This window comes from Tinamus guttatus, unplaced genomic scaffold (assembly GCF_059628265.1).
Source record: "Tinamus guttatus ecotype Peru unplaced genomic scaffold, ASM5962826v1 Tinamus_guttatus_pri_ptg000311l, whole genome shotgun sequence".
Taxonomy (NCBI): domain Eukaryota; kingdom Metazoa; phylum Chordata; class Aves; order Tinamiformes; family Tinamidae; genus Tinamus; species Tinamus guttatus.
The window spans coordinates 1,490,753-1,517,163 of record NW_028288845.1 but is presented as its reverse complement, the minus strand read 5'-3'; the positions used below and the strand labels follow the sequence as shown (position 1 = coordinate 1,517,163).

The 26,411-nt window shown below is 45.7% G+C and overlaps 1 protein-coding gene across 1 annotated transcript in view; it reads right to left on the bottom strand.

The window, feature by feature from the left end:
• Window positions 1-23,389, bottom strand: part of NYAP2 (neuronal tyrosine-phosphorylated phosphoinositide-3-kinase adaptor 2) — a 118,667-nt gene extending 95,278 nt beyond the window's left edge. The window contains exons 1-2 of the mRNA XM_010220024.2: window positions 22,958-23,389; window positions 16,367-16,609 (exon numbers count right to left, since the gene is read on the bottom strand). Coding sequence (XP_010218326.2) covers window positions 16,367-16,572 — 206 coding nt within the window. The 5' untranslated portion in view covers window positions 16,573-16,609; window positions 22,958-23,389. The remainder of the gene's footprint in view (window positions 1-16,366; window positions 16,610-22,957) is intronic.
• Between the last annotated feature and the right edge of the window lie 3,022 nt (window positions 23,390-26,411).

Here is a 26,411-nt window from a genome sequence, read left to right as displayed (position 1 = left end):
CAGAAAGGGCAAGTTGTGGGACTGCTAATTCCTGGCAGCACAGAATCGTACCTGACCACTCGTTTTCCTTGTGTTTTCCTTTTGTTTTGCCAGAAAAGGACAGAGAAGCTCAGTTGTTCTTTCTTTTTTCTTCCTAGTTCTGCATCAGGTACCCTGGGCAGGTGGGAGAAGCGTCTTTCCACAAGGTTAATTTGAAGGATGCAGCACTAAATCACTGCCTCGTGAAGCACACTGAAATAATCACGGATAAGCCGTTGCTGGCCTTTATGCAGTATTAGTAACTGCTAGGTGCATGCCCATCCAGGTCGCCTCCACAGCTTCTAAACTTTTATATTGCATTAATTTAAAAACCGCTGCTCAGTTCTTCACCCACTGCAAGTTAAATTTTCTTCTTTTCATGAGCACAGGGAACTCAGCAAACCCACGGGACAGAGCCAAACATCCAAGGGATCTGGCAGGGAACCAGTTGTGCCACCTCCTCACTGTAACGCTCTGTATTCCAGGGGGAACAGATACAGATGATGATTGGAAGCAAGCAGAATCAATGTTTGGAGTATGCTCACAATCTCTCAAGTACCACTCAAACATTACTATCAGAGTTGTCTGAAGTCTCTTGACAGGGTACTTTACGTGAGAAAATTATGAGAGATTTTGCTGCAAGTAAGATTTTCTGCAGTCTATGCAGATTATGCTTTATTTTTAAAAACAGCTAGTGAAAAGGGAGCGTATTAAGTAAATCCATATCCAGTGGTGACATTTGAGGTTCAAAACATTTAGGCATTTCAACATGGAATGACCTTTAGTTTTAGTATTTTTAAGTTAGATATAGAAAAAGAAAAATGTGGACCTTACTTTTTAAATTACTTTCATCAAAAAGAATCTCCAGGTTTGGTTCTTAGCTGGAAATAAAGCAAATTTAGAAGATGCAGAATTTACTGAAGAACTGAAATTTGGAAATCCACATAATGCTTTTTCAGTGGATCAAAATTCTTTGGTAGGAGGTAAATGTGATTGTATAGTTGGAAGAAACTGCTCACGGCAGGACTTAGAGATTATCTGGTGAGTCAGAAAGGATGGAAAGACGATCAGTGCTGTGTTACTATGATACATTTGTTACATCCAGTGATATTAGATCAGGAGAATTCTAAACACATGAAATGTTTTCACTTTTACAACACTTATCCTGTGCTCCTTTGCCTTGCTTTGATCTCATCTTCCTCAAACCACTGTTTCCATTCCCAAGGTCTCCTCAGTGAGGAGGGATTCGGGTTCGGGTGATTTCAAAGCAAGCAGCCCTTAGCAGCTTTCACCACGGGCACAAAGCAGGGGCCGCAGCACACGTGGCACCAGGACACTGCTTACGCTCAGAAGGGCTCCTGCACGAGCGGCTCTGCAGCTCCCGGCCAGCGCGGCCGCGACACCATGGGCTGCTCGGCCCAGTAAAACTCTCCTGCCCTCAAGGGTGAGCACCAGGCGCAGCGCGACCCGAGGCTGGAGCTCGCACAACCGTCCCTCCGGGTGACATGGGGCCTGACCGCAAGCCGTAGGGAAGCTCCGTGCAAGAGAGCAGCTTTGCAAAGCCAGACGGAAACAACTGAGCATCAGGACAGCCGAGCAGAGGCATCCAGCGCATTAAAGGTGGTCAGGTCCACTGACAGCTATTTCCAGCTCTGCCAGTCAAAGCAAAAGCAATTTATTCTCTCCTAATACAAAATACTACGATGTTACTGAACATGTAAGAGGAGAATAGTTTTTTAAAACATTTCTAAATGATAGAGAAAACTCAGGCCAAGGAATTGTTTAGCGAATACAACAGAAGCGCCACACGTCACATAGAGCTCCTGGGGCAGGAGGTTTGGAGGAGAAGCACGGCAGCAGGCCAGCACGAGGGGACACGCCAGAAAACACTGTTGTCTGGACTACTGCTGTAATCAAGTATATCTCTGAATGGCTAATGTGCTCAGAATGATGACTTACACTCCCTGAATTAAATAAAAGCACAAACTGCCCTTTAAAGCTGTACATTCTATCAAGTTTTTAAGGTCTCTCTTACAAATAAGTATCAGCTAAGACGGCTATTCCTCATTATAAACATACAAAAGACAGCATTATCACCATTACCTCATAACAGAAAACACGCTCAATAGAAAAAGCCTCGTCATCCCTGGAGCATCCACAACAAAAACACTTAGCTCCTTTTTTAGATTTTACTTTTATAGAACATGACGAGAGCGGATGATTACAGAGAGTCAAGCTAGGTATTGTCTAGGTAGGGTTCTGTGCCAAAGGAATAGCAGGGTACAAAGGGCATTAACTTATTCAGAATATCAGTAAGACCAGTGGAGTATATATCTCGCTGCCTTTCATAAAGCACTTTTAAATTTGATAAACACACGGTTTTGCTTGTCACTAAAGATGACTGGAAAAAGCTTCTCCCTCATTTGCAAACAAAGGGCAAATAAAGGTTGGAAACGGCCAAACTTCCTCCCTGTTCTTAGTCTTTATATTTTATTCATTCTCAAGGAACATCTCAAAGTGATTCTGAAAGAAAAAACAACTTAGGAGATTCAGACTGCTGTTCAAACCTGGAGAAAAGTTATGGATCTGACTCTCTTTCATCCTGATAACTGTGCGTCTATAACTGCAAATATGCAATGGAAAATTATTTAAACAACATGCAATTTTTGCTGACTACCTGCATAAGGTGGCATGAAAAAACAATACTTAACCGCCAAAAAGAAAAAGAAAAGGAAGCAGTGAATCCCTTCATGGCATCCCCTCACTCCTAGGATTTCTGCGTGCAAGTGCAATCTCTGAGCATGGCTCTGAGTGTGGCTGCCAGCTCAAACACTCCGTGGGACAACGCTCAGCTGCCCTAGTCTTCCTCAGCTGACACGCAGCTCTTCCCGGGAGGCGGCAGCCCGTTTTGGCTGTGCATCACCTGCACATCCCCGTGTGTATCACACCGACACGTGCATCACCTGCACATCCCTGTGTGTATCACACCGACACGTGCATCACCTGCACATCCCTGTGCGTATCACACCTACACGTGCATCACCTGCACATCCCTGTGTGTATCACACCGACACGTATATCACCTGCACATACCTGTGTGTATCACACCGACACGTATATCACCTGCACATCCCTGTGTGTATCACACCGACACGTGCATCACCTGCACATACCTGTGTATATCACACCAACACCACCTACGCATCAGGGCCCGGACGAGGCGATTGGGTCTCCCCGGGAGCAGTGACCAGCAGGAACTCCCTGCGGAGCCCACGTGCCCTGGCACACGGCTTCCAGAGCAGGTCCCATTTTAATAGGACAACTGGGACTCCACCCTTCGGCCACACAGTGCCAACTTTAACTCTTGGCCGCTACCAGTGGATGTGAAAAGAAGGATCATCAGTGAAACAGGTCACTGGGGCTGCAGCTCTGCTGTTTCTGATGCCATCTTCAAAAGCTACATTTAATGAGAATGGAACCGAGACCCTTTGGCAGCCACAGGCACAAAGGGGCTCACACGGGTGGGTTTCATTCGATCTCTCTAAAACCTGATGTTTTCTCACAAGGAGGCTGGGAAGCCAGAGGCTTCCTGCCAAACAACAGCTTGGCAGGTGAGAGTGTGGAGATTTGGGGAGGGAGGGGGAAATGAAAATAACTTATTATATATTAAAAAAAAAAAAAAAAATCAGAGGCCAAAGTTTAAGCTCTTGTGTCACTTTCAAAGACACATTTTAAAAATGGATTTAAGAAGAAAATGTGTTTCAGCTTATTTTGTGCACAGCACAGAATTCCTGCAGTCCACAGCGCGCTCCCTTCTACGTGCTTGGGAATGGTAAACAAATCTACACATAATTACATCGCGTCTCTTAGCAACCTTCGCTGTCTTGCAATGAGCTATTGGCCTTTTTTTTTTTTTCCTTGAAATATTGCAGTAATGACATAATTTCCACAAATTTTAGACCTAGTCTGGCAAACCCTTCTGATACCAAATCTCCCGGATCTGCCCATCAATAACGACAGCAAGGGTCAGCGCGGGAAAAACACCGACTTGTTTATACTCTCTTGGGAAGACAACGCACTATAAACATATACAGAGGACAAACAAATGAGCAAGTAGGAAGAGGCTAGTCATAATATTTTGTCATGAGCCTGAAGAGCCTTTTCCACTGCTGTAAATCTGCAAGCAAATACAATACAGAAACCAGTGAATCAAATACAGACCTTTAGCTAGCCAAGCCTCTCAGTAGTTACCTTAAAGTTACCTTGAAAGATGATTGAAAACCCGCCAGTATTCTCATATTATACAGTTAAAGCAGTCATCAAAAATATCTTATCCTGGTAAAGAACTCTTAATATACCACATCTTCACTCACCCACGGAGTTTGCACCAGGGTATTAGTGCGTGTTTGCTGGCTGAGCAGCACGAGATGCATGCTGCAGAAGAGAGCACCTTCCTATCTCCAGTGAGGAGCAAAATACTATTCATTTAGTAGTCAATTTAGTGATTCATTTATGTACAAAACATCTTTAAATTAGCTCCCAGCACAGGTTAATGTTCTCTTATTGTGGCAAATCTACAAAATGGTAACCCAAAAATAGATACATTTGAAACAGAACACAAAGAACCAGGACTCTCTTACTGAATAGTGTTAACTGTAAGTATTTGCAGCTAGACTGATTGCTTAGGAAATGAAGATGAAAATCTGATTGACTGAAACTGGAAATCGAAAATAGACTTTCCTCAAGTTCAAAAGCAACATCATAAATCACTAAAATCGTTAATTCCAACATGCTCATGGACTTGAGAGCTCGTCTCTTTATAACTCTTGTTAAATTGCATCTGCACAGCAGACAGGAGACAAAAGAACGCAAGGGTTTGGGAGAGGCTGCTTCGCTTCAGCCTGGGTTTTTACCAGCTGAGCTGGCCGTGTCTCCACGGTGTTCTGCTGTGTGCAGCCTGTTGCTGCCCGCTCTGCTCAGCCCCAGGCACACACCTCAGCGAGGGCAGCACTACCCACATGCCGGCTCGCACCCAACGAGACAGGAAACCCTTGTCCCTTCCCCTGGGCGCCTGGTTTCTCCATGGATCTCTTCCCTTCCTTGCAGGCTGTAGGTGAGCACAGAGAAGTCTCGTGGTTTGCGAGGTGCGCGTGCTCGGCGCCAGCCGCCTCTGCCCCAGCCTTGCTCTGCGCCTCATCCCCGCCTCCGCTGCCTCTGCTCACATTGCAGCTCCACTGCCTTCTGCGCCTTCCCTTAAGGCAAGCAAAGGTAGGAAAAAATATAAGAGGCCACACTTTGCTTGTTGAGTAATGACAGCAGGATCACCACCATCACCTGCGGCATTAGATGGGAGAGGAAGTGCTATAAGCAGCAAGGAGCAGAGGGGTTTGGGGAAGCGTTCGGAGAATGTTCTGGGCGTGCTTCAACGTTCACCTCTCATCCCTTACTGCTGGCCCCAAAGGGACTGGTTTTACTTTGCTCTACCCTCATTCATGCACCTGAAATCTAAGACAGGTCTCCAGGTGGTGACAGCAGAAAGTCCATCCAGAGCAGCAGGGTATGACACAAGCACGACCAGCTGCTCATTTCTAACAACAAAAACACCTCCTGTATCTGTGTACAAAACCACAGCCTTATCGTCTCAATTAGATTTTCCTGAATAGAAAGAAAGGGTGAAGAAAATACCTATAGTGCATACCTATAGCATAAACTCAGCCCAGAACCAAAGACGGGAAGGAGGAGCTCGGACAGGAGGCTGCCGAGGAAATCACTAGGACGCTCCAACACTGTTGTCCCTTTGGGGCGCTGCCAGGGAGCCGCACGGCGCCGGGGCGCGCGGCGGGTCTGCGTGTGCCTGCTGACCAGGCCGCACGGGCCCGGGCGGCCGCAGCGCGCGCCCGGCAGCAGGGCTGCCGCGAAAACCGCTTCGGCCCCGACCCGCCGCCTCAGCCCCGACCCGCCGCCTCGCGCAGCAGAGCCCAGCCCAGCAAGGCAGGGAGGGCCCGAGCGGGAGGAGCTCTGCTCGAAGCCGAAACCATTTATATCGAGGTTTCTGATTTTTTTTTTTTAAACTTCCTAACAATGGCCATGTAGCAGAAGCGCTATCAGTTTGGCCTTCAGAAGCTTTAGCACACACTGCAGCACACATTTCAGTAAACCTTCCCTTTTGAATTCACACAAAATTGTATTTCTGCCTTAGCCATTGAAACACGGATGCAACCGGCATAGAGAGAAGCAGAAGAAAATCACTTGAGTGCAAAACGTTAAAACAACTCTAAAATTCAGTAGGTGATGTTTTTATGTGGTAATCTGCAGGCTAGTCAACTTGAAAGACTCCTGTGAAAGATATTGCTGGCACTGAGAGATAGATCACAGATATGTTTTAACATCTTCCCCCTGTGTTTAGAGACTGGCCAACACGACCATTTGATACGGGCCACATCACAGGTCTGTTTTTCTAATGGTCGCAAAATATGACTGGAGTCACTGGCAACTCCAGGCCAGTTTACAGAGGCATTTCTGCTCCTGCCAGGGTGGACAGAGGAGGGTTTGAGCTTCTGAAGTATTCGTTGCAATTCCCACCCTTCCGAGACCCTCACCATGGCGCCAGGGTGCAGCAGGGAGAGCATGGATACCTTTGGCAAACCTTGCCCTGGGCACGTCCATGTTTAACAGACATTCAGGTGATTCTCATGTGAGCTACTGGTCTAAAGAAAAGAGCCCCATGTCCTGCACCACCAGGCCCTTGACATTAATGAGCAAGTTTCAAGGAAGAAGACCCGAGGAGGCAAGGCCGCCTACTCGGCACCGCTGCCCTGCTCGCCCCACGCTCCCCCGCCGCTCCTGCTGCGCGCACAAGTGCTCCAAGACACACACAGGGAAGGCAATTGCTTTAGGCAGGATTCCCTTCCAGCAAAAACAATAAACAAATGAAAATTAAGTTTGAGTTAAATCCAAATAGATCCTCTCCTCTGCACCTCCCCGTGCTGGCTTCCCAACTAAAACATAACTCACTTGTTTGGGGATGCTCTTAATAGGATGGCCCCATTCACACCTGCACTTGCTACCAACTCACAAGAGCAGAAAGCACAGAGCCTTCACAGCACATGGAGACGCTGCTTTTGCTCTCTCCCTTCGTCAGAAGGTGCTTTGCTTGGGCTTCACAGGCAAACTTCAGGCTATCTCCCCTCGTTTTGAGCACCCGTTCTCCGGTGTTGCTCATGTCGCCATGCACATCTCACTGCCACCACCTATCAGCTGCTTGTCCCCAGTGGCAATAAAAGGGAAAAGCACTTGCTGATTTAAAGGCATCAGACCGATAAAACACAAAGTGATGCTCCAGGATTTCCTCTCTAACACAGTGGTTTGATGTTTTTTCTTAATCTGTCATCTTTAAAATTTGCAATCTGTATTGCTACTGTTCTAATCAAGAGGTTTTTCCCATAATTTAACTGCATAACAAATTATAGGGATTTTGACTGAAACTTATCTTGAAACTGTTTATGGAATATGAGTATCAAAATCTAGCCACTAAAACACTGGCTATAGTTTCAGGATTCAGAGAAACTGCTTTGAGGTGCAACTCTTTCTTTTTTATGGAATTGCTGACACATTTCTAAGGTTCATCTCATTACTAAAAATTAGAAAAACAAGATCACCAGTCGGAGCTCCTACTAATGTGATTCTGGTGTTAAGAGACTAATTTCATAATTAGCCTCTCTGTATCTTGATTCAGGCTTGCACCCTGTGGAAGGCTGCCAGATTGTCCCCGATAGAGCTGCAATGTTCAGCATCAGATAAATAACTTCTCGTGCCTTCACCGACACCCCTGCTTCAGCCCTGAGCTTTTTGCAGACAGCAGGAACTCACTTCTCCATAACTGCATGCAGAGAAGCGAAACAAACTTTATGGTTAATTATAGAAGATTATTCTCTAGATGGGCTACATTCCTAAACAGTCCTTTTTTGCAATACTAAAGGGCTCAGCAGTTTACTTTCCCTTTGTCTTTAAAGATTCAATTAAAAGTATGTTTCAGAAATTAAATTACAGCATGAAATTAGCTAAGGGTATGAAATACTGCATTTGCCCTAGCATTCAGGGAAAGGCTATACAAAGCAATTCACTTAATGGCTCCTAACATGTGATCTCCACTTAATAACTAAAGTGCCCTCAGCTAGCGGAGAGGCTGCGGCTACGCCCTGCACAACCAGCGAGCAGGAGGAATGGATTTGACGCAGGCAAGTTTGGTAACTTACGGTAAACCCCAGCTGCTCTCGTTTCTGTCCTTTTAAAACATTGGCATGTTCTCATTTAACTCTTTCGGGCGGGGATTGGTGTGGTTTGGTTCACTTGGGAAGCACTGACACAGGGAAGGAAAGGGGCTGCCCCCCAGCTCTTCCACTCCACTATTGACAAGGACTAAGGACACCTTCCACAGAGGCTGGGTTTTTTTCAGGGTATGTGGTGGTATTTTTGATCAGGCTTCACTTAAAACCACCAGCCAAAAAAATGGGAAGGTGGAAGAAAAATAGGAGTCTCCTGTTAACTACAGGGACTGTAACTAGTGATGCCTCCGCAATCCACTTCTGATCTCTCCTTTCTCCCTTTTTAATCCAATTGCACACAAATCTAATCAGCATACAGGCACATTGCTATTTTCATATGAATTTCAGCCACTGATTTAGCATAATTTAGCAACAAGACACCCATATAGCAGATGTTTCTGTTACAGAGGTGGTCTGTGCTGATACTGTCCACTTGTAGTGGCATAGCCAAGAGTAGACTCTTTAGGCCAAGAAAATAAACATCCTGATTAAATTATCAAGCCCCACACTATGTTCGCCTTTTCCTGTGCAGAAAGGAAAGCAAAGAGAAAAGCACATGCAGCCTGCGAGAAGGGTGCTGCAAGGAGAGCCGCAGAGGGCAGCGCTGCCGGCCAGCGCCCGGCCATGAAGTAATCCCGTTCATTATTAATGACGGCAAAACGCAGCCACAATTTACAGCCCTGGGAAGAGCAATGCACTGAGCTCACGGAATATGTCTATTTTTCTTCAGCTTTATGAGAGCTATTGTTAAATGATGGATTTTCCTGAAGACACCAAAAGATCCTCTTGCGTTGTTCTGAAGCCAGCACAGAGCTCATGCGAGTAGTTCTGCTGGGTTCTCAGCCTGGCGCTGCGCTTTCCCAGTTGGATTTTTTAGAGACAACGTTGGCAGAATTTCCTAAGTGCATGTGCATGAACGTGCGTGTGTCTGCGCATACCAATGGGGCTAGCTGCAATTTTGCTGCTGATGGGTTACCCCTCTTCTGTACAAAGAGCAGTTCTTCAGGGAGTAGCGTGACTTCCTAACTCGGATCACGGGCAATGACCGGATTTGCCAGCTGCTGAACTTCAGCCTGGAGCATGGCTGGGGTAGGAGGGTCTCAAACACACACCGCTTCAGTCTTGCCAGCAAGTGCAGACCTAGACCCTGCTAGTTACGTGACCGATCAGTTGTGCTGTCCCTGTGACTACATTTCTTCATTACTGAAGCTCAGGCCATGCTAGTTACAAAGACTCGAGCCAGGCACTCCTCAAAACAGTCTTTTTCCAAACAGTCTTCACAGATAACAGGTTTTATTTCTGCTCTGGAAAACACCCTGTGGCATTTCATAGCATATTTGCAGCCATTCCCTGAGCATATGGAAAGCCAGCTAGCAGTAAGAGCACGGCCAGAACCCCAGAGAGCCTAGGTGCAAAATTGCTACCTCTGCAGAAGCTCTGCACGCACTTCTGTCCTGCCAAGACACGCGGGGCTTTTGGACAAGAGGCCACGTGGGCAGTAAGGCCGCTTTGTAAATTCCAGGCTAAAATTAAAGCTGGGCATCCTATAGTTAGGGTGAGAAAAAGGGCTGGAAAGGGGCAGCAGGAGGGACTGAACGCGGGATGTTGTGATCCCTACACGCACTCGCATGCCTCCGCAGCAGTGCAGAGAGATCCCCTCCCGGGGAGACCGGCCCTGCCACCACCGTGACCCAGGCCGGGATGGCACCAACCTGCAGCATGAGACCCCTGCCAGCAACCTCGGTCACACTGGGGCCCAAGAGCCTGCAAACAGCAACTGCATGGGGACACTTAGACGGGATTTTAATAATAAAAAGGACTCTGGATACCATCTATAAATCCTCGCCGCTCTCTACGACCCTCTGCCTCTAGTGATTCTTTTAAATACAGCAAATGAATCCTGAACAAAACTGCCTCCCTTCGCACAGCAGAACTGCATAGCCCGGAGCAGTGTGGGGAACGCTGAGCGGTCAGAGCTTGTGCATCCTCACAAACCAGGGAGGACTGGAGGCAGGAGCTCGAAAATCATGGAAGATTTATTGAAAATAGCTTCAGCATTTAGATTCCAAAGTGATGATTGCTTGGCCTGATTTTCTTGATACGTGGTATTGCCAAGGAGGCTATCAGTCTGTTGGTAAATTTTAATGACATTTGTTGTATGATTGTCCTAAAATAAAACTGCTGGGAATAAGAGCAACAGCAATATACTGTATTTGCATTGTGTCTCTTGTTTATTTTGTGTGGCAATAATACGAGTGGCCATATGGGTATGAGCATTTGGAAGGGAGGATTTGTTGGCTAGATCATCACATCTGTTTACTTACAGCGCAAAAAAATACATTTGGAGGTCGCTGACTGCGCGACCATTTTACTTGCTCTTGACGAAAACACTGTCAGCGCTATTCTTCCTACAGCAACCCATCTCCAGAAAGAGACCCTACAACATTTTGATAAGATACAGCTTTCAAAATCCTTCTAAAATTAGTCTCCAACACACCTCATCAGTGGAATTAGTGCCGCTTCTACAGTAATGATGGCATCACAGTATTAAATTAAGCTACAATTAAATTAAGCTACAATTAAATAACTATGCAACGTGTCCGTAGGATGAAGAAACCAGAATTATTGCCAGTTAAGCTTCCTCATAAGACATAACTTTTGATTAAGAAAGAATTGACCTCAAATCCAAAAATCTGTGTTTGTGGGGTAAACTTAGATTTGGAATTTTATTTATTTAGTGACAACAGGTTCTCAAGCTTGTAACTAACACCATCACCCCAGTAATGCCCTTGCAAGTATTTAAACGGAGCCCCTCGCCACTACCAGAAGCATTTACCGCACTTAATTTCTATTTTTCTTGAGGTCTGCTGGCAAACATACTGCAATCTAGCAACCATAAATATTGCACCGTATTTTGAAATATTTAGTTCACCATGAACAATTTCCACTACAGGAAAATGTTTAGAAAAAAAGGAAATAGTACTTTCAGCATTCTTTTGACTAAAGTATTATTCTGATTTCAGCACATTATTGAAATTAAGATTTTTGTAAATGCTAAGTTCATAAAGAAATTATTTTGCGGAGAAGAACGGAGCTTATAAGCAATGAGTAATCCCATGCATAGAAATATTTTTATCCTTGCCTGCTGTCACCCATGCTTGATAACACCTAACTCTGAGCTCAAGGACACACACACCTTATGCCTTGTTTACAAAAACCCCAAATCCTAAGGACAGAGACTACAGAAAACAACATATGGATAGTGCTTTAAACCCAATTCCCTCCACAATATTACAAACTAAATAAATAAATAAAAAAGAAGGAAATAAGGCAAGAGGAAAAATATTATCTTACTTTTGCCGCTGGGTTAGTCGTCAATATTTGATGTGCCTGGGAAGGAGAGGTCGGGATGACAGCTGTTGGCCACAATCCCTTCTTTATTCCGGAGCTTAGCTCTGCCCCGGCGCTGCCCCTCGCCCGAGTTGCTCCTCCCCGCGCCGCATCCGTGCGGCACCGCTCGGCGAGGGGTACCCGAGCGGTAACGGGGCTCGCCGTGGGCCCCGGCGCTGCTCCCAAGGACTTGCAAGCGCAGGAACCAGCAGGAGCAGAGGGAAATGCTTTGGTGGCTGAGGCCAGGCTTTAGCAGGGATAAATTCTTGCCCCCTCATGCCATGAACTCTGTGGCAGAGCTGTTGCATCTTCGCAGCGTTGCGGATCAAGGCGCCAATACACGCGACAGGAGCAGTATCTTCAGTGAAACCCAGAGTCTGGAGGCCACAGCTTTGAAACACTCACTTCCCTCAGCACCAGTCTCTGCCCAGGATAACGCGACCTGGCTCGGTGTGGAAAGGGAGGACAAGGCAGGTACGTTCATACCAGCTCCTCAGGTGCACATGCAGTTAAGACTAGCACTGCACGAGACTCTGCATGACGGGTGTGAGGTATCTAAAATGTACACATTTCAATTACGGGTGTGCCAGGAAGCTCCTGCCTGTTACCACAGGTGTCCTATGCAAGTTGAAAACCCCTTCCCCGCAGGCGCAGCGGAGCACACCTGGTGCCTCCTGTTCCCTGCCTGCAGCACACACCGTGCTGTGCCAAAGGGGCTTTGGGCAGCGCGGCCACCGCGTTCCCCGGGAAAACGTTACTGCTTCGGAACCTCATCTGCAATTCACAAGCTCTGCGGGCCATAAGCCAGTGCTGGTCTGGACAGACTTCTGAATGGACAGTCATCAAGTAGCACGGGCAGACTAATAGAAGATGAAAGGGGAAAAAAAGCCTAAAAATTAGATACAAAATATACATACACTAATGTATTCACTGTGGCTTACTCTCCACTACTGATCAGCATATTAACCTTATTTTCTCAGCACAGCCGCTAAGTATCGTACTAAAACTAGGTCAGAAATTCAGATCAGATCAGCTGACTCAGCCCAGCAAGATCAGACAAAGACTAGTTGCTTTCCTCCCAATCCAATATGATGCTAGTTTTATCCCTTGCAATTTAGAATAGATCCATACATTTTTCCCCCCAATTAACCTATCAGAACCGCACAGAATGAATTTACACTCACACTGAAGGTACATCAATGCTATTGGAGAATACAAAGCAACGTATCCTTTCTAAGCAAAATGTACTATATAATGGCTTTTTAAAGTCATTTTTCAGATGTTGTTTGCAAACTGCAGAGACTAATACATTTCAATGAACCTTTATGCCATACAGCACCATTATCAGATGATTCAAGTAAATAACACCTTCCGACAAGTAGCTCTGTGCATGACACCACTCTGTTAGATAAACTATTCTATCTTGAGCTCTTAATATACATGACCAGCCTTCCCCCCCCCAAAAAAAAAAAGAAAAAGAAAAAAAGTACTTGATCTCTAAAATTGAACAGCTTCTAAAAATGATGCAATCAGCCTGTTGCATGGTTTTCAGTTCTGCATCTTCTTAGGTGCCAAAGGCTAATAGCTGTTTTATTTGATCCCTCCAAGCAAAAAAGAAGGGTATTTGCTGGACCTCCTAGTCCTCCTCAAGATCCTCGTGTGGTTAATGACAGGCAACCACTCTTCTTGCTATGGTGGTTCTTGCAGGTGTTGGTCTCCACACTGTGCAGTGCTGCACACGGGCACTGCTATCAGGAGTTAGGGATAACTTAAGTGCCCATCAAGATAAGGTGAAGAAAATTGTTCAGAACAAAGAACAAATCAATAAGGCTGTTCTACCTTTTCTGACTGCCATGGATATCAGAGTCTTGGATGAATCTCTGGAGTTTCCCATGGGGAGCATATCATTTGCAATCAGCCTGAACGACTTTAGATGTCACTGCTTCTTTAGTCAAATGTGATGTTATTCCCTTGGTCCCTCACTGTTTTTAGGTTTCCTAATCAAGTAGGTCATCAATAACTCCTTTCCCTTCTTGTCCTTTCTGTTCCCAATTTAACAAAGGAAAAGATGGAGAAAGAAGCTAAGCAAAGATAAGTATTCCTAAGGTTCTCTTGGAAGACTGTTCCCTCCTCCATGTGAAGGAGCTGAGCCAAGCAGGAGACCAAGGGGGTTCCCATGGAGCAGAGCTCTCTGCAGGAAATCTGTACATACACATCCACCCTGTTCCTCAGATAAAGCCACTGTGTTATTGGGCACCTCCCTGCACTGCGGCAGTGCCTGCAGGAGTCAGCAAGCCTGGGAGAAGTGTCCTCCTGCCAAAGGAGGCCACAGGAGATGAGGCTACCCGGGTCTCCTCAGAAACCAAGGCATGACAGCTCCAAGCTCACAAAAGCACTGCTCTGGCCTGATCAGACCCTGAGGTGGAAAGGAGGGATAAAAGTTCCAGCTAATGCTTTGTTCCTTGCTGCTCACATCACAGCATCTTCTGACTCTGTGTCCAGGGGCTCTGTATCCTGCATCCACTCTCTTCTCAGTAATCTCAAAGGTTTTGCACGAGCAAAGATTGCCTGGTTTGGCTTTGCCCGAATCATCCGCACTCACCCAGAGCTCTTTATCAAATCACTTTGCCAAGATCAATACATAAAGCCACACAAACCAACCACAAGGTAGCAAATCGTGTTACCGCCATTCAGCGAATGGTCAAAGGAGGTTCAAGAAGCTTAGCCAGAGGCACATAGAAAACTGGCTGTGTCCAAAACTCCCACCTCTAAAATTCATATAAAACTTATTTATAACAAAGCCTACTTCAGCTTTTAGTGTCCATTACAGTCACACCTACCTGGAATCACATGCTGTTGTGCCTTGTGTTGCCACAATTTATCTTTGCAGCCAACAATAAATTAATCAAAAATGAAGTGTTAGCCAAGCCAAAGTATTTGCTATTTTAGTTTGGATTTTTAAGTGCATTCAACAATTTACCAGTGGAAGGTGCTCTTCATCTCAGTGCTTCGAGAAACGGTCTATTGACTAGCACTTTTGCTTAGCAGCAAGAGAGGCAGATTGAAACCTCTCCTCTGCTTTATGTAGCAGAAATATGACGACTGCCCCCATCAGATCAGGGATTGCTTTGAAGTGGGTCTCCTCTTGAAACATTTACAATATAACTGTTCACTAGCCAAAGAAAGGCTACGAAGAAAAAAATGGCTTCACATACTACTTATCTTTTACACCTATATTCTGGCATCCCCTCCCAGGAACACTGAAGAAAGATGGCAAGAATTAAACAAAGCACATAGCCAGCATAGACCAAACCCCCAAACCTGTACATCAATTTGCTGCAGGAAGAAAGTTTTTCTCATGAAGACATACACAGCGTAGCTGCTGCTTTAAGGAACCTCTCTGCCTTTGACTCCCAAACCATGCGAATCTCTCTAAATATCACCCAAAAAGAGCTGACAAAATACGAGTGCCAGAAGATTCCAAAATGCACATTGCATTGACTCTTATTTACCTTAATTTCATATTATTTTCCACACCCTTGCCAGAAAGGAGCTCATGAGTAGCCTGAAAATTCTACTTCTTGAAATGTAAAATGGCCATAATTTACCTTTGTGTCCTTATTCTTCCTCCCAGAAAACTGGATGTGCTGCTCTTTTGCTTTTAACACCCCATCAAAATTACCAAGCTATTGAGGTGTCCCTGGAACACCCACAGCACCCCATGCCTGTTATCCCTGGCTGTACAGCGTTCAAGACACTGCATCACCCTGAATCACAAACTGCAATTCAGAGGATTCACGCTGGGAGAAAAATTCACAGGACCACTAAACAGGTCCTGTTCAAGCCATTCATTTGCATACACATTTAGCACTCGTGATTACCTGTGTTATAAAATCTGTCTCTCTCCAAGAAAATGCAAGTTTTGGATTTGTGCGCTCTGTATTTGTACACATATACATGAATGTATGTATGTATACCATTCATCCTTCCTCTCCAAAAGCAGCAAGAGATTTCATTGCTACCCATTGGCACAAGAGACCAAGTAACATGAGCCCTCTTCTCGTTAACTATCAAGCAGAACTGATGTAATTATTCTAAAGAAACCATTACAAGGTTGTGCCCGCCAGGGGCTTGATCCATTTTCCTTTAAATGATTGTATTTTTTTAAATTATTTTTACTGGCTTCAGGGAGTGCAGGATAAAGTCATAAATAACATGTTTTTGTAAATTCTCAGACAGCAATTAAAAACCTTTAAATTTAACAGATTTAAGACACCAGCTCAAGGAGACTCCATTTTGATCTGTGAAGCTGTCCCCGTCCTGCAAGGGCTCACACATCAATACAGGAGTTATCATACAGGATAGCTCTACACACACTTTTTTTTTTTTTTTTTTTTTTTTTTTACAAATCAGACCTGCTGGTTTGAGCACACATGCTCAAACTGATTACATGTAGATGGGAGCATTTTTCATCACCAAGGTGGGCAGGACTGACATGTGCCAGTGGCCTGTGTGGCTTTTACCAGGAGGCAGCCTAGAAGCCAACCGGTCTACACATTTGCCACAGCTGAGAACAAACTCTCCGCTGTTCATTTACACTGCTAGACCAGGCATCTTTTTATCCAGACACTTACCGTTTTATTGCTTCTTCTTGTTTTCGGCGTTTTTCACTCTTTTCTTTCAAGTAAGCCAGGTTTGTTTCATTCCTCATGCGATCATTCTCTCGAGCAATGTCTGATGCATTCTGTATAACCAAGCCATCGTAGGCCTTCATCCCCATATCTTCAATATACTGGAGAAAAGCGCCCAAAGTGACCTCCTCCTGGTTAGAACTCATCATCTTGCCGGAGATAATGAACAAAGGAAAGCAGCGTTCCCTGCAGGTTGAAAAGACATGAATACCTTCATCAGGAGGAAACAGTTTACGGTTTGTGACAGCAAAGATTGTATCAACTATAATTAGCACATCTCTGTAAGAGAGAACTTTTTAGGAGACAGTCTCCTATCTGTCTATCTAAAACACAATAGACAAAAGCTGTTCAGGACACGCAACCAGGTTACTGTAAAGAGAAACAACAGAACGTAAAAATCAAGAGCCTCTTCTTTCAAGCAATGCAGATCCGCTCAGTCAGACAAGGTTCAAATCCCACGGATTATGTGGATCATAAGGCCTTACTGCAGCGCTTCCCATTTCCTATCCCTCCTCAGCTGCAGAGACATTGACTTTTCCAACACTCAGCTTCAACTGAATTGTAAAGAGTTCCAAACAAGAACCACAGGTCCCTTTTGCAATTTAGGAAAACCCACACCAGAGCAAATCACCAGACAAAATTCCTATTCAATAGGATATTCTGAAGCTCAAGTAGAAAATACCATTACATTTTTTTTGGAATGCAAAAACATCAAGTTTCTGCAGGTCCAAAACCTAAAAAGACATCTTTCTGTATTTCTTAAGAACATTGATTTGGGCCTGATAGCTCCTGGTCATCTGTTGAAAAACAGCTTCTAAGCTCGGAGCTCCAAGAACAGCCAAGAAATTTTAGCTGGGCTGAGACCTTCAGATCACTAAGGCACTTGAATTCTCAAGCTCCCACATTTCTTCAACAGAAATGCGAAGCCCTTGGATCTACCCCACCCTCAGCTAAGCAGCACAGAGCAGAAATACCTACCTCCCTGCATCACTCTGGCCCCATGGCAGGGAGCCTAGGAGCTCCCCGAAGGCCCTCCTGGCCTTGCACCCAGCAGCTGCACCCTGGGGGCTGCAGGAGCTCTGCTGCAGGCCCACATCAGGGAGGATCGCAGGTGCCTGGAAGCGAGGTGTAGTTCTTTCGAGAAGCATAGCTAGATCAGCAAGATTTGATAAAACTGGACTAACTATGCATTAAACAAGTACAAATGGACCTTTAGTAACACAAGAATGCTAGAAGATAGGAATGCCGGAACGCTCAATCTTACTGCAAATGCTGACTACAGCCTCTCTGCTTTAAGGTACTGAAATCTTAAGGTATCTTTAAAGTACATGATCACCATCACCTTGCAGACCCCGTGTGACCCTCATCTCAAACGCAGACTCGACCCAGCGCGAGCCGCTGGCTGAAGGCAGCCGTGAGGCCTTTTCCTCCCCTCCCTCCCTGCCTGTCTGCCTGGTCCCCGGAGGAAGAGGAGGATGCGGCTTCTCGGAAGCAGCCTCAGAACGATGCCAGCGCCACCACTACGAGTCATCTTACTGAGGCGGCAGCGAGAAATCCTGTCTGCGCACGGGCTTTACGGGCAGAGCCCCTCCGATCAGCACCGAAACTCTACCCTCCATTTCCTAATAAACTGCGGTATTTCTAATCTTTACAACAGCACTGTTCCATGTGCTGGAGGAGCAAAATTCTCATCTGGGTAGGCCAATCCTGAAAAATAAAATTAAATGCTCTGATAGACTCTAGCAGTCACTGTGGGCCTTCAGGCAAAGCCCTGAACACAGAGCAAAATGCTCTTAAACCTCCAGAGCAAGCAATCTGCAGGGGATGAGGAGGGTGCAGTAGTAATTTTCCATCCTCTACTATTTTTTTCCTTTTGAATATTTGAAGTGGTAATGGCAACAACAAGCTGTTTTCAGGCAATTAATCCTTAAAGCACACGAATAATTTTTCCCTTTTCTCTGTGTTCCTAAATCACAATCATTTTTGTGCAATGGTAAAACTGACCGTTAAAATCATGAAGACTCAGAGGACGCAAAGGGTCTGCTCTCATTGTTTCCTCCTGCCTCCCAAGGCGACCTTTTCCATCAGCTGGGCCCAAGTACCAGCATTAGGCTGATTTGCAGGGTCACGGATTCATCTTAATGTATTATTAGCAGGCCTGGGTACCATTTTCCTCTAGTAATCGCAGCAGGGTACAACCAGTAAAGGAGGTTCTGGCACAGCCCAGCGTACCTGCATGCAATTTAACAGGCTAAAGAGATTCCACTCATTTGCTGATGTTTCCATGGAAATCATTTTGGACTGATTCTTAACTATTTTGAGTAACAAAAGCAAGTCTAGATACCATAGTCCCTACTTGGCAGTCTCTCTGTCTACAGCATGAAGCCTGATTACATACAACACTAATGGCATAGACAGCTCTGATGCCAAAGTCTTCAAACTTCCCAAATGGTACCTGCTTCTTGAGGTATAAAACCTGGACAACTTCCCCAGGAGATGGTTATTTCATTGCATCCTCCCTTTCAGACTTGCAGTATAGACTAGCTTCTGTATTCACAGTAAGTTCAATTAAATTCATTTAACCTGTAAAACAGAAAAATCCAAGTCTAGTGACCTTAAAGGCAATTTTGCCACTAATTTCTCCAAGGGCCAGATTTTACTCCTGAAATATAATAGGAAATTGGATACTGAAGATAACTTCAGTAGGCTTTCAATAAACACACTGCTGATCTATTTTTCCCCAAGGCAAACAAAACTTGATCTGCTTCACAGACACTTTTATGACAATAATACCAATTTCCCCACCATTTTCCTTTTCCTTCTGGAGGTCTATAATGAGCTGTCCATTAAGGATATACTCTTACTCTAAAATTCAATGCCACCATCATTTCAATTTGGAAAAGGCTAAAATTAAAGGCTTTTTTTCTGGTACATGCACTGACCAGCTACTTTGTACACTGTTTACCACTGATACTTTCTATTATTAAACTAATGGCGAATGCCGCAGATTTATATGGTATCAGATAAACAGAGCAGAGCACATCGTTCTTTCCAAGAGAGCTCCACGCCTGCAAGAGGCCTAAGTGCACCTGCGGGTGCCGAACCCTCTGCGAGGGGCAGAGTCTGCACCCTCCTGACGCAGATCTCTGCCAGGGGGCTCCTGGCAGCACATTTCAGGATTTGAAAGCTCTCTGGTATTAACCTGGAAAAGCACCAAGAGCAGCAGCGAGTATTTTCGGGATCAGATCTTGGACTTCTCCCACATGCAACTTCTCCCACTTTACAACCTCATGGCGTTAAAAATATGCAAACGCCCATTGTTAAATATGTAATGTAGGCTGTAGGTAAGGCTTAGAGTACCCCAAATACACATGTTCTGCTCAGATATTTCCTTGGCTGGCAACAAGAACCATACAGGGGCACCTGTGTCTGAAATCAAGTTGCTTGCAGCATGTTTTGGTTTTTTGAAGACCAGCAACCTTGGAAATCAGCAACATTGGAGTTGCTCTGTTTGGAAAGGTCTTTTGATGTTCTTTCCTCCTCCCCTCCTCCTTATGAGAGGAAAGGAGGAGATGGAGAGGATGAAATACCCTGGATTTCTGCTGTTGAAGCCAACCTACCGAGAAGGCCGCAGAAATTGATCTGAGGCACTTGGCTGCGATCACAGGCCAACAACAAACCTTTCTGGCAATTCACCTGAGCACAAGGACACACGCAAGGAGCTCTCCAACAGATTTGCTTTGTCTCTTGAGGGTCGGTCGAAAGCTACAAGAAACCTGACTGGGAAGAAATCACCACCCTTATTGTCACCTTGACCCTCCAGCTTTCCCGAAAGCACCATCAACTCTTGGGTAATGTGCATTTTCCATACAACCAACTAGAAGATTTTGAAGCAGTGAAAAAATCTGAGCTTTTTTTTTTTTTTTTTTTTTTCCCCCCCATAAGTAGACATATATTCTACTTGATATGCACACTGAATAATCCTATATTCGTTACAAAATTGCCCACTGGTCTTTTCAACACCAGTACATTTATTAAATGTACACAGATTAATTAGAACACACAAGCTCTGTAACAGGTGTGAGCAATCTGACACGACCTGGAGGCCGGAGCCTGCCCAAAGGGAGTCCCTGCTCCGCACGTTGGTTGTGCTGTCGGGGAAGACGCGAGTCCTCGGCCCCGGGAGCGCGCCAGCCCTCCCTGCCAGTGCAGCTGGGTCACGGCAAGGCTGAGCCGCCCCCAACCGGATTTTCCATAACTAAATTCAAGATCTTTGTAATGATTCCGACAATTTCTATGGGAGAACAGCACAGCGCTTCACAAGACCCGCCTAGCTTACACTTAACTATTTGCTCTGATGCCAGATCTACAGCATCTCAGTTAAAATCCAAAAACATCCCCTTTTCACAGGATCAATATGCAAAGATGTTGAAGTAAGAACATAGGAGCAATGAGCCTAATACCGCAGTATCCCAGGAGCACCATTCCATAGGATTCAGAGATGTGCTTCTTCCTCTCATTCACATGAGGACCCCCCAAACATCACTTGCTTTTCAGCACGCTTACCAGCCACAAGCTGCAGCTGTGCTGCATTGAGAGCTGGCACTGCTGACACGAGACTGAGGAGCTGCATGGAGTAACGACAAAGGCACTGATTGCTTCTTCCCAAAAAAGAGATTGTTTCTTTTTCTTTTCCTTTTTTTATTTTTTTTTAAACGTAGGAAACTAGAGCCTGGTAATACAGCAGTGAAGTTGCCCATGACCCCACGTCACGAATCCAACCCCTGATTTACAAGAGGTGCACGCACATCCTCAGTCCTGCCTTCCTCCTTTCCAAAGGCTGCATCCTCTTTGACAGCACATTCCCTGTCACATTTGCTAGCATTTCCCTCCACTAAATTCAGTATTTTGGAAGGACCCTGTACAAATCCAGGATGCTAATGAGCCATGCAGCCTTCGAGTTGGTGCTGTTGCATTCTAGCTGCTCGCACAGCAGCAAGTGCAAAGGAGACTTCCATGCCCAATGTTCACAAAGCGCTGACCACAGCAGCACTAATAAGGCCGTAATGGTATTGGGTGTATACAGAATACTTTCTCCTCAACCAAGACAAATTCAGTGATAAAAAAATATACTAGATGCTACTTCCTGAACTCTGCCTCTTACCATAATCGTGTCTTAAGTGAGCTTTGAAATTCCCAAATAGCTCAGTGTGATTAGATAGATTGATAAGCATCCTTTTGAGAGCTGCATTACCTGCTTGTCCTTAGCAGTGAGCTCAAATTACACAAATAGTGATACATTAAGCTATAAGCTATAATGTCAAACAGAGAGAAAAAAATCATCTCAATTAGCTTGCCAGCTTCTTACTATATATTTTTGGGGAAGTTCCAACACAAACATATTTAAAAGAAGGGGAAAAAACCCACCAACAATAAACCACTACACTTATTTGTGATTATAAAATATAGCTGTGTATTTTGACCGGGATCACAGAGTAGGTACCTTTTCCTCATTATACTGCACAGCATGAGCTCTAGCACCTGGGTGAAATCACTGAAGCCAAGTGCTGCCAATCCTTTCACTAAGGGAGGTTAAAAGAGTCTCCTTCTGTAGGATGAAAATGACACCATGTGAGCTTAAAGAAACAGTCCATTTCTATAGATATCATGCCCTTCATATGGTAAGGTTATTCTACCTAGAGTCTTAAGAACTGAAAAAACACTCACTGAGCCTTGAATTTTAGATCCTTTCATAGTGCCTTTTGGAGAGGAGAAAGGTCTTGGCTAATATCATCTCCTCTATGACTCCAGAATGTAAAGAGCTGCTGTTTACTTTCAAATAACTCAACACTTCTCTCACTTTTGTCCCTGGAGGAAAATAATGCTTCCTCCTAACCACGGCGATGCTGGACATTGCAAATCTAGCTTCAGAATGGTCAGCACTTAGGTATATGTAGGACACTTTTTCATCCCAATTTTATGTGAAATTCTTATGAATAACCAGAAGAAATAAAACCACACACATGTATACACACATACATACACACACACATACACTCCATGAAAACTGCACTGCATTTGAACTCAAAAGAATGATGCTCCTGTGGCTGCATGTATTTTTCTCCCTAAGAAAATGAAATGGAGATTTCACTGCTACCAGAATCATATTAAGCACATTTACATATGCTGTAAAATATTAATGATGCAGTGTGTCTTGTAAGTTACTTCAATTAAATCAACAGGAAAATAGGAAAGAATGTTTTAAAATATTTAAAGCTCCTTTTTTCCCCCACCAGCAACATCCAATTGTAAAATATGGATATTAAAGCACTATCAACATGTGAAGTACACAGCCAGACTTCAGCATTGCTTAGTTTAGCAATGCCAAGATTAATACCTCCCCAAAAGACATGCAAACTTCATCATCTGATATTCTGACTAGTCATTATCTCATTCTGTGTGAAAGCAGTTCCTCATTCTCACTAGCTATATTCTATCAGCATGCTCAGAGAATGGTGAAAAACATGTACGTACCAAAATTTAAGTCCACGGGGACTGCTAAGTGCAACAATCAAAGGTGACTTCTGCCTGTAAAAGCCCTTTCCTGTGGTTATCTCAGTGCAGTCGGAAGGGATATTTCAGCACCATAAGAAACACATTTGCAGTTAGGCTCAGTTTTTTTCTTCAGTTAAAGTGCATTAAATCTTGTTGACAAAACTGCCCGGATTGTAGAATTCGGCATCACTAGAAGTCAGTGTGTTATGTCACGTATCTTCTTAACATACAATTACAATGGCATGGAAAGTTTGGCTTTTAAAAATGCAGTGGCAAGAGAAGACAGGTGCTTGCTTCTTTAAATCCACATTCAGAGAAGAGAGGGTGCAGATAACAGGAGAGTATAAACGACACCCGGCTTCGAGGTCCAACCGAGGAGAAACTGGATGATTTTTACCCACTTTACAACACAGAAGATTACAGCACCATCATATGCACTAACACGGAGGTTGCTAAGGTGCCTCATTTGAACATGCTCTGTGGAGACAAAAAGACAGGAGCGTGAGGAATAGAGCACATCCCATCCAAATGGCTTCTTGCGGCAGCAGACGCGCGCTCTCGTCGCCGCTCGGCCGCGGGAGGCAGCCCGGCCTGCGGCGCCGTCTCCCCGCGCGGGCAGCGCCTGCGGCCCGGCTGCCGCTGCGCGAGGGGCCCTCAAACAAAGAGCGCACCTACCTCGGGGCGCGCGCGGGGCTGCGCTGCGGCCGCCCCCCGGCCATGCCAGCACCGCGGACAGCGCCGGCCGCGCGGGCCCACCACGGGCAGCAGCGCTGGCCAAGGGCCCGGAGCCGGGCGGCAGCCGCCGCCGCGTCCTCGCGGCGAAGCCTCCTCGCAGGCAGCGGTCGCCCTCTTATCTCTGCGGCGCTGAAGTCTGATTAGCAAGTAATCCGGTGGGAGGAAAGAGAGATCTGCGTGGACAAGGCTGTGCGGCACATTTAGTCTATGGGTAGGAAAGGATACGAAACAACAGGCTCTCCCCACCTTCTGCCTTCCTGAAAAAGGAATCGCTCTTCTGCGGAGAACGTGCGAGTTAACCTTTAGCCCATGTTATGGCTCAAGGAAATGAGCAGCCACTTAAAAGGAACAGCTAAGTCTCAGTTTGATACCTCATATTGATGTATCTTTTGCACTCCCCCCGCCGAAGAGCCGTGCAAGGCACAATTCCTGCTGACGCAGAGCGGGTGCTGCTCGCGAGGGAGGGGAGGAGCTTTTTAACCTCATCAAAACAACCTCCCACCACCTGCTCCCATTGCGGAGCACAGAACCGCGCCGCGCGGCACCGCACGCCGGCATCCGCGGCGTTTCGCTGGCGCTGCGCAGAGACCAGCGCTCCGGAAGCCACCATACTGCTCGAAAGCACCAGCAGGGAAACGCACGCGCTTGTGCTCGGCCAGAATTTGCACACTAGTGTCTTAGAGGAAAACATTTGTGCTTTTCTCTGACTAGGTCTGTGTGTTTTATAGCTCCTCCTTTCAGACAGTTCTGCTTCCTTCCTCCCAAACCTGCTGCCTGGACACAAAGCAAGGGCTCCTTGTGCGACATGCACTGAAGAGGAGATGTCTGAATGTGCAGAAAATATGTTACCCTGGCATTAAACACCATTTCACTCTTCCTTCCTACTTAAGCCACAGGCATTTTTTAAACTTGCACAAATTTTGATTCTAGTATTACAATCAAAGTTGAATGTATTTCTAAGGCTAATCTCAGAATTCAAGATCACAGAATAAGTTCTTTAGAAAGTAGCACATTTCCACATGAAAAGCTGTGCTAATACATGAATAAGCATTCACATATAAAGCACCAAAGCAACAGTTTCTGCACACTTACTATTTGAAAACTGTGTGATGTTCTGTTAAGGAGCACTCATGATATCCATCTAGACATGCTTCAGGCAGCAGTGGCCAAAATCAACATCTGAACTGCAGACTGGAAACAAAAAAAATTGTTTGAAACCCATCTGATATTCACCAGTAATTCACTCACAGCTTGATAATATTTCACGTCCCAGCCCACTTCTTCCTGCTCCAAGATGAGCCCTTCAAAAGGATCCTCTTAGTTATAGAGACAGAGAGGACCATCTGAAGAGATGGAGGTTTCCTCTTTTTGATAGGAAAAAGATCCAGAAAGGAAGCACCTATGGCATATAAGAACTGAAGGCAGTGCTGGAAGGAGAAAAGCCCTTTTCCCAGTTCCTAGGTGATCGAGTATGTTTCTAGGATGGTTTTATTCCATTTTAGGTTGTCCTAGAATCAGGGAACTGGGGAATTTCATGCCCCACAACCAGGGAATCCCTCCAGCAGCTGGAAGCTCCCGGGCACACAACAGCCTCCCGTGCTCCGGTGGAGCCGAGGACCTTCCTTCTCCCTGTCCCGGTCACGCGCTGACAGCAGAGCTTGTCCAGCCACCATTCTTTCCACATGGCTCTTATGAGAATATGCCTGTCGAGTCATTACAGCTCATAGGCAGTTTTGAGAACTACAAATTTTAATCTATGAACGTGAAGCGCCCTGAAACCGCCCCAGGAATGGGCATTGCTGTGAGTAACTCCATAGGCAGCCCCACCTCAGCCTCCAGAGGAACAGAGGTTGAAGGGGAGTTTTCCAGGGCTGACCCAGGCAGACAGCAGCTTCTTACCCAAAGTAGCTTTGCCCTTGGCTGTGGCTTCATCCCCAGTTCATCCTGGTGACTCAACTAACCCAGATACAACCCCCTTCCAGACTACATATGTTACCGTCCCTCCACTCTTCCAGCCTTCTCCACACGGTATCCTGCAGCGTGTCACATCAATCTTTTACCAGAGTTCCCTGGAACCAGACTCCAGAAGCTGCAGGGAAACGTCCACCTTCCCCTCCAAAGGCTGCGGAAAGGGGTGCTGGAGCAATACTACAATCTCCCAGGCTGGAGATACCACTCCCGGTTAAAGGACAGACAAAATTCTTGTTTGTCTCCACGGCCAGTAGCACCAGCCCATGAAAAAGCATCTTTAGAAGCAGTCTTTGGATTTTCTGTGGGGATGGCAGAAGTGGAGCAAAACTCCACACACACCTCTGTGAGGTGTCCCCCTGCACGCTGCCAAGGCCTGTACCCAGCTGCTGCTTCCAAAACAGCCGGCGGCCGAGAACCCTTCCTCACGGCAGCTGCCAGGCGCCCTTCTCATCTCCTTCATTCCCCCAGCCCTTTCTGGAGGCTGCCACACCGTGTCTGGCCCGTGCAGACTGCTTGCAAACATCTCAAATTTGTGAAAAAAATATAAATTTCTACCAAAAAAAATGCACACTCCATCCCATAGCTCGCATTTAAGCGCATTACACACACACACAAAAACACGGGGGAGACGTCACGGGGCCTGGGTGGCGCTGGCTCTCCGAGGAAAGCGAGCGGGAAGGCAGCGCTGTGGGAACCCCGGCCGGCACCTGCTGGGGCGGCAGGAGCT